At 39.1% G+C, this 14,089-nt stretch overlaps 1 protein-coding gene and 1 long non-coding RNA gene across 3 annotated transcripts; one reads left to right on the top strand and one right to left on the bottom strand.

Moving 5' to 3' along the window:
* Positions 1 to 241: 241 nt before the first annotated feature.
* Positions 242 to 12,030, top strand: lva (lava lamp). 2 transcript variants are annotated; one of them, XM_073978238.1, is made up of 6 exons: positions 242 to 356; positions 702 to 949; positions 1,009 to 11,095; positions 11,157 to 11,274; positions 11,340 to 11,488; positions 11,554 to 12,030. In XM_073978238.1, the coding sequence occupies exons 2-6, from the start codon at positions 872 to 874 to the stop codon at positions 11,643 to 11,645; spliced, it is 10,524 nt and encodes a 3,507-aa protein (XP_073834339.1). In that variant the 5' UTR covers positions 242 to 356; positions 702 to 871; the 3' UTR covers positions 11,646 to 12,030. The 2 variants fall into 2 exon arrangements, with proteins under 2 accessions (XP_073834339.1, XP_073834340.1); XM_073978239.1 differs by having other exon boundaries at positions 283 to 507.
* LOC141399455 (uncharacterized) lies at positions 11,777 to 13,015 on the bottom strand. Its single transcript, XR_012411848.1, has 2 exons — positions 12,861 to 13,015; positions 11,777 to 12,761 (listed from the first exon to the last, which is right to left on the bottom strand). It is a non-coding gene; the product is annotated as an uncharacterized lncRNA (long non-coding RNA).
* Positions 13,016 to 14,089: the final 1,074 nt, after the last annotated feature.

Here is a 14,089-nt window from a genome sequence, read left to right as displayed (position 1 = left end):
TGTAGAAATGTGCAGTACTGGAACAGACCATATATGTGTGACTACGGACATACTTTCTCTCATCCACAAAACCGAAAGGCCGCGAAATTTCTAGTTATTTCAATGAATTTTAGGTTAGGACTTTTTAATCCGATAATATCGATAAACAAAACTATCTGTCGATATTGAATTAAAAAAAATAATCGATATTATCGATAGTGTCATCGTTTAATTGCCAGCTCTAATGAGACGTCGATAGACCGATTACTCTAATCTACTAAATTATCGATATCTCTATCTGTCACTTTGCTACATTTTACATTGACAGTATATTATTGTTTTTCTTTTTTAATTGTGATTTTGTTCTTAAATATTAGGTAAAATTTTAATATAAATTAATATTTTTACAAAAAACATGGAAGAAATATTTGTTATAACAGACACCTCAATAAAAACCATATAAAAATTATGAATTCAGTAACTTTTTGATGTGAAGGCAATGAATGATACCAGAAAAACAAGAAAATTGTAAATGCAAAAAAATGAACACGTCACAACATGTCTCTTTTTATTTCATACAATTGGTTGATGTCATTTTTCTAAATAAATATTGAAATAACTTTTTAAATGTGCGAATTACACAGTTTCTTATACTGTATTACTTGGAATAATGATTTTATAATTTATTTTTTATATATAACGCAATTTGATGTATTTTTTAGTACATGTAGAGAAAACGATTTTTGCACGAATCTAATCTATATTTGACAAGAGAAAACGCCAGCAAACGTCCACATAAATGTGATAAGGTTGTAACTCTGACATTGAATACGCATTGTATATAGTGCGCCTCCACTTGGAAGATATAGAATTGAATTTCACACATACGAAAATGTCCTCCGATCCGAACGAACCACTCCAACAGCCAGCAGATATTAGCAATCTGCAGGAAAGTTTCCTGCAACAGCAGGTAAGAGTATTACACATAAATGATTCAATACAACGCTCTCACTGTGCTTATACTTGCAGGAAAAAATTTCCGCCCTTAAGGAATTGGTACGAAAATCCGGAGCAGCGCATGGTTCGTCCAAAAGTGCTGCTCAAGAGAAAGTTAAAAGTATAGCCGAAAGACTAATGAAGTCCAAGGCCAAGTCAAAGCAGGGCTTAAATGTTTCTACATACTCGACAGAAGTGACTTCACATGAAGCCTCTTTGGGTTACGAGGAGAAACCCAGTTTCCTGAATATTTCTCAAGCCTCACCAATGCCAAGTCATGCCTCCACGCCAAATCCTACCCCTATCAAACTACATACGTCCACATCATCCACTGCTCTCAGCACGCCTGGCAGTGAGAAAATTGCGCTGATGCGACAACAATTAGAACAGAATAAGCTTCGAATGGCACAGAAAGCTTCAAGTAAGCAGCATTTAGAACAGCTGGTGTCCCAGCTTAAGGAGAAGTTTGACTCGACTCAGCAGTGTTTAGAAAATACTTCAGAATTGGGTAGATCTATGTCGGATCTCAATCATCTTATATACACGCCAACCAGTAGGGAAAGACACAAATCTGCTACAGATTTAACAACACAAAATTTTAGTTTGGAAAAAGAGCGCATCAAGTTTCTGGAAAATAGATGTCGTTTGCTTGAGAAACAGTTGGAAAAGGAAAGACAGAGTAATAACAATCGCACCAGTAATCAGGACGCTGAAAATAAGATTCAAGAATTAGAAAAGATGTTAGCCGATCAGCAGGCCAACTTCAAAGAAAAAGAAACGACGCTCAATGAAGAAATAAGACGCTTGCAATCATTAATTGAGGACAGTAAATCTGATGGAATGAATACTGGTAATCAACAACCGGATGACAACGAACATACCAAATTAAATGAGAAAATCGATGAATTGTCAAAAGAGAACGCTCGTCTACTAAATGAAATTGAAAAATTGTCTGAAAAAAGAGACCAGGTTCATGACAACCGTGAAACAGAACTCCTAAACGAAGAAATCACCAATCTAAAGGAACAGCTAGATACGTTTAGGCAAAGAGAATCGGCCGACTCCTCTGATTTGAAATCCGAAAACGAACAACTAAAATCTGAAGTGGAAAGTCAACTGAATCGCATTAAAGAACTACAGGAAGTAAACGATATTTTGGAAACAGCTCGTTGTGATTTGGCTTCTAAAGCAACACAACTCGAAGAACAGGTTAAGGAATTACAGGCAAATGTGATTGTATTGCAGGAAAAACTTAAACGTTCTGAAGAAAAGTGCCAACAACTGCAGACTATCTCAGATGTCACAAACTCTTCCGGCTCCATAAAACCAGATACAGATTCCCAAGTCAAGGCTGAGATGGCTAAGCAGATTCAAGAGTTAATGGATGAAATTGCTGTTTTAAGAGTTGATAACACTAAACTCCAACAATCAATTTCTGAAAATGAAAAACTAGAAATAAATGACACTTCCATTGCAGAGAAAATAGCTAATTTGGAAGCTACAATAGAATCACAAAGAGAAGACTTGCTAAAAGCTCAAGAAACACTGAAGAAAAATGAAGAAGAACTTATGGAGAAGACAATCGAGTTGAACGTGCTAAACGCAAACTTTAAAGTTTTAGAGGAGAAAATGGAAACCTTCCAAAAAGCCAAGCCTCTTTTCTCAACATCCACATCAGCAGGACAACAGGAGAACGATAAAAACGATTTGGAAATGGAAAATCAACAACTTAAACAGAAATTAGACGAATCAAACAAGGCCATGATAAAACTAAAGCTAAAATGTAAGCAGACAGAAAAACAAATAGAAAAACTGAAAAAGGGCTCAGATCTTCACGGAGAAGTCGTGCGATTGGGCAAGGAGAAAGAACAGTTGCAACAGAAGATTACCGAACTAGAAGACGAAAAAGGACAGTGGCAGTTAACACAGGTTGAACCGTCAGTAACAGCTTCTTCACATGACGACATTTTGAAGGAATATGAGGTAAAATTTGCAACCCTCTCAGCCGCCCTACAAGAGAAGGAAAAACAATATGAAACATTGAAGCAAGGTGAAAGCACTCGTGTCAAATCCGAATTAACTGAAATACAATTTGAAGAGCAAATCAAGGAACTAAAGGACGAACTGAATTCACTGCGCAACGAATTGGAGAAGAAAGAGAAGGATTTGCAGGCCGCCAATGAGGCCATCGAAGTGGTCAAACAACAAAAGGACGAGTTGGATAAGAAACTCGAACACTACTTGAATGAAAACATAGAGCTACTAGATAAAGTTGAGAAACTTAGCAAGTCGTCCTCCTCAGCCGAATCCATTGAAATTGTCGAGAGACTTACACAGCAGGAAAAACAAGAGCTCGAAGAATTCAACAAACGCTTGGAAACTGGAGAGACAAGTCAATCCTCCGATATGTCATCGCACAAAGACTCTGTCAACGAATTGACTCAAACCGAAATGAATCCAGAAATAACAGAAAGCCTCAATAAACTACGCGAAGAAAGTTCTGAGCTAATGTCCAAAATTGAACTCTTCACCAACGAACGTCGAGAGGTATTAGAAAAAATGGAACATTTAACATGTGAAAATCATGAACTGCTGCAACGCATCGAAGAGTTGACAAAAGACAAATCGGAATTGGAGTCAAAATTGAATACGGCTACAAAGAAACAGGAGGACCTGTTACACAGACTTGAAAGCGCCACTAAGGAAAAGAACACTTTAGCTGTTCAAATAGCTGAATCGAAAGCAAACAAAAACCAACTTTCGCAGGAACTCACATCTCTACAGCAGTCCTCAGAAGTCGTGCCAGCCCTTGAAAACGGGGAAACACTTTTCGAAAAATGTGAAAAGTCATTATCCAAATTGAGTTGTGAACTGGAAGCCTATCGTAAAGCCAATGACAAGAAATCCAAATTTAATGCCTCAAAGAAATTAGCCAAAGAGGCAGAGAATGCCCACACACAACTCAGTGAGTTGCTGGTCAAGGTAAAGGACGCCAGTAGTGCCGTCGAAACCGTCACCGTTGTAGAAACGGTGGTGGCTGTCACGGCTTCCAATGGAAAAGCTTTGGCAGAATATGAACAACTTACAGCACAAAATCGGGAACTGAAAGCATCAAACATGGAACTAAGAAGATTGCTTGACGAAGCAAGATACCAAAGTCAGGAGGATGCCAATGACAGTAAACCTACAATTGATCGACCAGCTGATGCAGAGGTTTCTGGAAATGAGCTTGAAGACAAACTAAAAGAGGCTGTACAACAGAATGAAAACTATGAACAACAACTGACCGAGTTGCAGTCAAGAGTTGAAGACCTCAGTCGTGAGTTGTATGAATCGCGCACTGCTGAATCCGAACAAACGGAGGAAATTACAAAATTGACAGAAGAAATAGCCAATTTAAGAAAACTCTCTGAAGACTTTGACCGTGTCATCAATGACAAGGAAATGGCACATGAACAGCAAGTAGAACAATTGACTAGACTGCGTAAACAGCTCGAATCTAAATGTGAGACTTACGAACAAGAAATGGAAATTCTGCAAACTCTTGTCAGTGAACAAAAGCAACAATTGATTGAAGCTTACAAGGAACACGAGCATGAAATGAATGAGAAGCTATTGGCACTGCAACAATATGAGGAACAAGTGCGCGACCTCAAACAAGAGTTGGCTGAAATGAAGCAGAACTCTTCTTTGGCTGGAACTGAATTGACGCGGGAGCTCCAAAGCGAATGTGACAAACTGAAAGACGCTTTGAAGATCAACAAGAACTTGGTACAGGAACAGCTAAATGAACTGTCAAACAAGCAAGACACCATAGATACCCTAAACCAGCAAATTATTGACCTTTACCGAACCATGGAAGAGAATTCCAATAAAATAATCGAGAAAGAAGACGAGATTGCCGAGCTGCAAGAGGAAATAAACAACAACAGGGAGCTAATGCAGCAATTGGATTTGAAATTGGAAAATTCCGACAAGGAACGACAACAGCTCATTCAACAATTATCCCTCTTGAAAGCACAACTCAGCGAAGTAGAACATCGCTATGAGGAACAGTCGCAACAGGTGCAGCAACTGCAGGCCGGACATGATCAATTGGAACACCGTAACAAGGAACAATTAGAGAAACTCAAAAAGTATGCAGCCAACTTAAAGAAGAAAGCTCTTCAATGTCAAGAGTTCGAAAATAGGCTAAAGGAGGTTCAGAGTCAAGTGTGCGACAATAAAGAACTCGAAGAACTCAGGACAGCCAATGAAAATTTGATGCAACAACTTGACGCTACAAAACAACAATTTAATGCGACAAGCCAACAACTTGTCGTGAAAGAGGAAGAGCTGGTCGATCTTCTTAATGTAAGAAAGACACTGGAACAGGAAGTGCGACAACTGCAGTTGGCAATAGACGAAAAGGAGTCATCCATCAAACAACTGCAACATATCCAATCTCAACCAAAATTCTCGGCTGATGATTTGGAAGAATACGAACAGCTGAAACAAGAACATTTGCTTACACAAGTTGAACTTGAAGATTTACGACTTAAAACACAAACTGCCCAACAGACCATTGCCAAATTGCAGAGCGAATTAGAAGCCGCACGACAAGAGTCCTCTGATTGGGGAGATTCCAGTGAAGTTGAAAATTTACGCCTCGAGTTACATACTGCCAAAAATACGATCACTAAATTGGAGAGTCAGTTAGGAGAGAATGCACAGACGATTGGCAAGTTAGAAAGCGAATTAGAAGCTGCAAAACAAGATGTCTCCGATTGGGGTGATTCTGGAGAAGTTGAAAGTTTACGCCTCGAGTTACATACTGCTAAAAACACAATCACGCAATTGGAAAGCTACTTGGCCGAGAATGATCAGTTGCGGGAAGAACTTTTGTGCACCCAAGAGAATCTGGCACTTAAAGTTCAAGAAATAGCCGAGTTGAGGCAATCTGTAATGTCTTTGGAATTACAGCGTGATATGCCCGATAATGCAGGAGATAACAAAAACTACGAGCAGTTGTCAAACGAGTTGGCGGAAAAGAATAAAAAGCTGGAAAAACTCGAAGCTGTGGTAGATGAGTTGGAGAACCACGTGGCTACACTGACAGATAAAAACGATGAATTCATTCAAACAATTAAAAAAATGACTGAAGAATTGAACGCTGCGAATAATTTGAAACACGCAGGAGATGTGGAGGAAATAACAAGGCTTAAACACGAATTCGCAAACCAGGAACAGCGTCTGAAAGAAGTATCAGAAGAACTCAAAGCTAAATCGCTTAAATTCGAAAAGTCTAAAGCTGTCATCAAAGAACGCAATGGACAAATTCAACGTTTACAGACCCAGCTTAAAGAATTGCAAGACAAACTGTCCACAATGCCAGAAGAAGAGGCAATCACCGCTACAAATCAAACATCAGTGGAGACAGTTAACAACCAATCTTTGAAGTCCGAATTGGAAGCACTGCAGGAGGCGTATAATCAACTAAATGACAAATACAACTCTGAAAAGGCCAATTTCCAACAAACCATAACACGTTTGGAAACTCTTCACGACGGTATACAAGCTAAATTGCAAGAGGATATGTCATATATCGAGTCTCTGGAACAGGAGAATTCCAACTTCAAGGAGAAAATCGGTCGCTTGCAGGAATGTGTAGCCTGTTTCGAAGAACGTAGAGCATCAATGGAACGCAAAGCAAATCTGATGGATGCTCAGTTGCAATCAACTTCCGAAGAGCATGCCAAGGCAGAAGATGAGCTAATCTATCGTTTGAATATGCTCTCTGAGCATGATGAAGTAATAGCTCAGCGGCTTATCGAGTCTCAAAGCGAAAAAGAAGAAATGGAAGAGAATTTGCGCAAACTCCAAACTGATCACAGTGAACTGCAAGGTAAATACACCAAACTGGAAAAGGAGTATGGAGAATTCAAGGAAGAAACAAGCAATGAATTCGAAACAGAAATGTCAGCATTGCGTGAACAGCTTGCTAAAGTTGAGTCGGACCTTGAACGTCAAAAGGCAGTATACGACGGAAAATTGGCGTCTAAAGCCACAGAATTGGATGAACTCGAGTGTGAATTGAATGACCAGCTGCAACAAGCGAATGAAGAGAAACGAGAAATCGCTGAGAAACTCGAAAGACTAACAGACGAGTGTTCCGACCATCAAAATGAAATTTTGAGACTTCAAGAAAATCTAAACGCACTGGAACAAGCCAAGTCTGAATTGGATCGTGAAATTTCATGGCTAAGAATGCAAAGTGAAAACTCACAGCAAGATCTGTACGATCTACAAGAGTTGCGAATGCAATCAATGCAAGACAAGACCGAAATTGAGAACTTGAGACACCAAATCGAAACATTGTCGTCGAATCACGAAAGCGAATTACAGGCTTTGCGTAATCAAATTGCTGAGTTGGATACTCTTAGAATGCAAGTGGGCCAGAACCAAACGGACGATCAGGTATTTATTGAAACGGAAAATAAGCGTCTTACTGACCTTTTGGCGGAAAAAGAGGCAATTATTGAAAACTACCAACGCCAAAATCTGCAACTTCAGATGGCTGCTGCCGCCACCGCTGCAGCTGCAAACTCGAATACCAATCAAGCCGATCCATTCGCTTTAGCCTTCGGCTTACCTCCGCAAACTAATACTTCTGTTAGTGATAATCATGAACATGAACGTATGGTGCTGGAATTGAATGAAAAGAATGCTCTGATATCCCGTCTCCAACAAGACCTTAACATACTTCAGGCCGAATTTAATACTCTACTGGAGGCCAATCATGACATGCAACGACAAATCAACGAACAGCAGCATGAAGTAGCAAGCATCCAAACACTACAAAGCGCCCATCCTTCTTCAAATGCTGAACAACAGGCCAACGATGTTATACCGGCACCTCCAATGTTCTTTACTTCTGATCCAACGGTTCGTTCACCATTCGACGATATTATTCAGAGTCAAAACAATACCTCAAACCAGGCATCAGCCATTGAACAGCCAACCATTGAAGACCTTCAACGTAATGTGTCCGATTTGGAAAAGCATGCCCAAGATTTGGAACAAAAATTGGCCACTCGCAATCAAAAAGAAGCCGAATATGAGGATCGTTTACGAGAATTAGAGAGCCGTCTTCAGGAAAAGGATCTACTTCTCCAGGAAACCAACGCTGAATTGAAAACCATTCAAGAAGAACTTTCAGCGAAACTTGTTGCTGAGCAGAATGAACTCAGTGCCGTACGCCAACAAATCAGAGAGCTGGAAGTGTTAACTTCTCAAAAGGATGAGGAATTAGAAAAATTCCGTCAAGTAGAACGAGAACGCCGCGACGAATTGCATTTGAAGAAGACAATGCACACCTTGGAAAATCAAATTGTGCCCGATCCGTCAATACAGCCCACACTAGACATGTTCTTTGGTAATTCAACTCAATCTCAAGATTTCAATCCATTTGTAATACCGGAGGTATCTACGGAGCCAGTGGTAGAAGAAATAATTGTACCGAAGAAGGTGCGTGATTGTCACCCTGAAGAAACACGCCATACCCCAATTTCAGTACTGGATGTTGGAGGAGACGACTGGGGTGGAGATTCGTGGGGAAATGAAGCCGCAGCTGAAGCAGAACATTTTGCTATGCAATCAGCTGCTATGACTGGTGCCTCTCCAGCATCAGCTTCTTTAGTGCCCAGGGAGCAACAACTTGAAATTCAAAATCAAGAACTGAATGAACGCTTGCAGGAGTTACAATTGTCCCTTGAGCGCAGTGAAGACCAGAAGAAAGAACTGCACATAAAGTCCGGCAAACTTATGAAGAAACTAAAAGAGTACAAGGTGAAAATTGATGAACTTCAAACATCTTTGAATTCATCAGCCTTCCGTAAATCGTCTTCAATTGAATCTGGACCATCGATGTTCGACGATTTGGATGCAGCCATTCAGGAAGAGATGAAGGGCCAAATAAAGACATTGGAGGCCAAATTAGAAGAGCAAGCTAAACAACAGGAGCAATTCCAGATTGAGAGGGAGAAACTGCTAAAACGAATTGACGTCTTGACTTCGGGTAATGAGCGAATGGCCGAAATGAAAGAACGACAGGATATGGAAGTACAAATGTATCAAGCTCGCATTAGAGAATTGCAGCAGAAATTGCAAAGTCTAGATGACTGGGGAACAGATAATGTTAGCGATCAACCTAAAGTTGCAACTGAAGAGTGCTCATCAGCTACCACCTTGACGCAACGCCCAACTTCAGATATCGAGGATTTGCAAACCAAAATAAAATCTCTAACTACCGAGATACAAGACATTACTGGCGATCGTTTAGAATTGCAAGCCCTATTGGAGGAGGAAAAGGCCAATTCGGAACGTGCAGAACAAACCATTGAGTCCTTACGCCAAAGACTTGCAGTTTTAGAAGTGAAGGCTACATCAAATAATGAGACAACTCACCTCAACAATCTTAAGATTGAACTGCAAAATCTTCAAGAATCGTATAACAGTCTTCTCGATGCAAACAAAAAGATCGCCAGAGACTTTGAAGTTCAAGCTGAAACATTGTCTCTATCCCAAGCCAATGAATTAAGACTGACTTCGGAATTGGAGAGTCTTCAAAAGGAAGTAGTCAACTTGAGAGAAACTCTCAATAATACCAAACAGAGCTTGATTGACTTGGAAGCGGAGTTGGCTTCCTTAAAGGAGCTAAAGGAGAAACAGCTGGACGCTGCTAGACATAAACCATCGGAAGAGTCTAACCCTGAGCTTGAACAAATGCGTTTAAATAAGCAACAATTGGAAGAGCATGTGCAACGTCTGAGCCAGGAAATTGAAACATATAAATCGAAAACATCTCAAATGGACCAAGAACGACAAACATTCGAGGAGAAGCTTCAGAATCTTCAATCCGAAAATGAACAACTGAAACAAAAACATATCGGCGGAGTAAGTAGCGATGAGCTATCGGCACAATTACAAGAGAAGGAGTCGGAAATATTGCATCTGAAACAGCGCATAAATGATCTTATGAATGAAGATCAAACAGAAAAACTTGTACTGGAAATATTGACGAAAAATCAAGAAATTCAAATGCTGAAACTCCAAGTTAAAGATTTGGAGGAAGATAAACACGAGTTGGAAAACAATCTGTCTTTGCAATTAACCAAAGAAATGCAATCCAAAAAAGAAGCTTCCACTGATGTGGCGAGGGAAAGAGAATTGGCCAAACAGATTAACGATTTATTGACGGAGAAGAAGCAAATGGAGGAAGAACTTCAGGTGCTAAACAATCATGTACTCGAAAGTCTGCACCAAGAGGACAAAATGAAAGTTCTCACATTGGAATTGGACACAAAGAATGTGGAAATTTTGGAACTACGTAAAACGGTCGAAGCTTTACAAAGGAACACAGGATACAATACGGGTGTAAGCCCAGATATTGAGGCTCTGAATGCCCAATGGCAAGCGGTTGTTGAGCAACGTTGCGGTGAAATTGCAAAGATGTGGCAGGACCATTTAGCTCAACGTGAGCAGGATTTCAAGACCGAAGAGGAAAGGTTACGTGCTGAAATTAATGCATTAAGATCGAACCAATCCCTTGAACCTGTACAACAAATTGTTTCAGTGGAGACCACATCGTCTTCTACTCCAGCATCGGAATCGACGACAGCATCAGGAACCACATCTGCTGAAGCATCTCACGATGGTACTCCCATACGCATCAGAGCGAAGGATAACAATACGAGTGTCGAAACGTTAATGGAGCAAATGCAAAGAGCATTGGAATCGCAAGAGGTTGAAATTGTGACCCTTAAAGAACAACTGGCTATACGATCGGCAGAATATGCCCGTTTGGCTGCACAATACGATCCATTCAAATTACAAAACACTATGTCCCACATTGGTGTTGTGGATAAACGGAAAACTACAAATACTTCCGATGTCACTCCCGTAACCAAAGCCGAATTAGACTTGGCCTTATACATGTTGCATCAACGTGATATGCGTTGTGAGGAAATGACTTTGGAATTAGTCTCTCTCTTGGAAGAGAGAGATACATTGCAACTCAAGTTGTCCAATACATTGCGACAAATGGAAGCAATGAAAGCTCAACTAGGGGCATCGCCTGATGGTAAATTATTTTTATGATTAGTTTTTCGTTAAATTAACTTACTGAACACTCCCATTTGCAGTTACATCATCCCCCGAAGGTATTTCAACAATTCAACTACCAAAAAATCAGGAAAGCAGTTCAAGTAGCTTAGTTGCAGGTTCAACTCAAACTACTGCCGACGATGAATTGAGTTTGAAGTGGGTCAAATAAACACATTTGCTCGTATTGTAAATGATTACGATTTTTATTTTACGATTTATAGATTATCGCAACTTCAGACGGTTAGTCATGCAAAGGACAAAGTAATTAAGGAGGAGCGAGAACAACGTATACGGCAGATGGAGAAATTTCAGCAAGATGTAGCTAAAATGCCTCCAGCAGCTGTATCGGAACTTACGGGTGCAGATATGTGTAAGTAATCGCAAATCGGATGTGTGAATAATATTTACAAATTTCAAAAAATACTTAATTTCTAGCCCAAGCAAATCAAGGCGCGCCGAATGTCTTGCTTAACTGGTTGTGGGGTAACAAGGGTGGACAATCGGGAAGTTCCCAACCAGATTTCTAGAATTATTTGTGGACGATGTACCTAATAAAATTCAATTAGAATTCTACAACAATTGGTTCGTTCGTAACGTTTATCCCAAACCGCATAATTCCATATGCAATATTTTCCTTTGTATGTACTATGTATTCATGTTTGTATATATCGTAAGAAATGATTCACGACCGACACTTCCCCGTAAACATTCGTGTCTGGAACCTGCATTCGCTACGTTAAGAATTGTTTGTTATATAAAGCCAAAACGACTTTGCAGATTTGTTGGCATCCAATACATTAATTAATTCAGTACAGTAGTAGGTAGATTTTTATAAGATGTAAGTTTCTAAATATAATTTCAATATGTTTTACTTCACTATCCTAAATCTTAAAACAATATCAAGAAAACTAATACATATGTTATTTAGTGGAAACAAAATAAAAAAAAGTCGTGTTTACTATTTACTTTTGTCTTTTATGCGGATTTAATGTGGTGTTGGCCAGGCTTTTAGTCTTTTGACTCTACAGCGTGCATCGCCACAAATTACAGTCGACGTCAGTAGTGTAATACCCTAACTTTGAGTTACCGACAAATATCGGTAAAATTAAAGGGGGTTATCATGAACGAGATTTCCACGTGAGTTTTGTTTTTCCGTCGTTGCAACTTAAGGGAGAAAGTGAAAAAATTCACGGGGAATTGCCGTTCATGATAACCCCAAAATGCTTATAATTTGGTAATTGCATATATGTTTCGGTAAGTTAGTGACTCTAGTTTAGTAAAAACTCTCCAATTTTTTCCAGAGGTAGATACCCAGCAAAAAAAGTCCCAAAATCATGGGTTTTGTAAGGGATTTTTGGCAGCCGTAACTACTCACAAACCCCCTTTCTTCCCCATTATTTTTACAAGGGCATGTCGCACTCTCTAGTTATTTTATGACCACTAGAATATCTAGTTATTCTGTGGCCACTAGAAGTTGAAAATTAAGGAGAAAAAAGTTCTATTTTTGGCTTCGGTTTCCTTTACAGACCCACCTCAGAAAATTATGAAAAAATTACCGCAGTTAGTGCTTTTTATCCCGATTCCAACCATGTATTGCTTTTGTTGCGGAAATGTATACTTCCTGAGATATGGGCCTCCTGTACCTTTAGTGACACGTTGAGTCAAAAAGAAACATAAAAAAAATCAAATTTCGGCATAAATAGAATACTCTTCCACCTGGCGGAAAAATCTGGAAAAATTACCACAGGTAGATCTTGTTGTCCTGATCACAAATATATAAACTTTTCCGGGGGGAAGTCCATACTTCCCGAGATATGGGCCTCTTAAGTTCCGAAAATTCCCTTGTTAAAGTAAGAAAAAATTTTAAATTAAAAAAAATGTTGAAATCCCCGGCCGAAGGCCGGCTACTTAGAAAAAACTTACAATTTAAAAAAAAATTTCAAATTTTTTCCGTCAGGTGGTAGAGTATTCAATTTGTTCCCAAATTTCGTCTTTTATTTCAGTTTTTAATTTTGTTTTGTCAACGTTCGACTTTTTCTTCTGTTTTTCGTCCATTTTCTTTTTCATTGTGAAATAATCGTCAAACAACAGTCGAAAAATCAGTTCTTCCATTTTTACCTGCAGAAATTTTGCTGGTAGCCTGTGGTCGAAGAGAAAGCCGTTTTCTCTCTCTCCACTCTCACTCTCTTAAAAATTGGTTCCAGTTTTGCCACTTTTCGGGGTTAAGGAACGCTTTGCAGCATGGTAGAACAAGAAAAGGTAGCAGCAATACCCAGCTGACTGAACTGGGTTGTAGTGTTAGTGTCAAATTCCATTCGACATTTTATGTATTTATTTCTATGTTCGATGTATATTAGGGATATATATTTTTGAAGAACAAATTTATTCATCAGAAAAAAAAACTATTTCCCATAAAGACGGCTTCATATCATTGACATGTAACCTCCTCCAGGTCCGAACGACATGCCGCACACTAAAACACCGCTTATAGAGGCGGTACAATATTTGTTAATGAGGGCAATCATGAATAAATATTCCGTGCGGAATTTGTTCCCTTTCCCCAATTTCGCAATTTTTTAATTCCATATTTATGCTTAAAAACTGAATTTTTTTTGTTGATTGTCCGAGAATATTTCATAGTTGAATGACTCAAGTAGTTTTCAACGTCTTAAGATATTTGATATTAAAAGAATTTAACTTTTTAAAATTATTCTCCGTGCGGAAAATTCCGAGGGAAATATTCATGATTGCTCTGAATATGTGTGGTATTTTCTTAAACTTGAAAAGAATAAAGCCCTAATAAACATGTGCTTTTTTGTTTTCAAAAGCAAATGATTGAAACATCTTCTCTTTTTTCAATGAATTACCAGCGACCCGAAACATTTTTGCAAGTATTCTACTTTCTGCGAGAAATTATGCATTTAGTGGAATGATATGGAAACATTCAAATTGAAAATCTAACGAGTTTTCA

The sequence above is a fragment of the Musca autumnalis genome, unplaced genomic scaffold (genome assembly GCF_047663935.1).
Source record: "Musca autumnalis isolate F117 unplaced genomic scaffold, ASM4766393v1 scaffold_3, whole genome shotgun sequence".
NCBI lineage: Eukaryota > Metazoa > Arthropoda > Insecta > Diptera > Muscidae > Musca > Musca autumnalis.
The sequence above is the reverse complement of the archived record's forward strand: the minus strand, read 5'-3'. Positions and strand labels throughout refer to the sequence as shown.

Coding starts and splice junctions, on each gene's coding strand:
- lva (XM_073978238.1), top strand. CDS start 872: ATGTCCTCCGATCCGAACGAACCACTCCAACAGCCAGCAGATATTAGC. Junction 950..1,008: donor AAAGTTTCCTGCAACAGCAG/GTAAGAGTATTA, acceptor TTATACTTGCAG/GAAAAAATTTCCGCCCTTAA. Junction 11,275..11,339: donor GACGATGAATTGAGTTTGAA/GTGGGTCAAATA, acceptor TACGATTTATAG/ATTATCGCAACTTCAGACGG.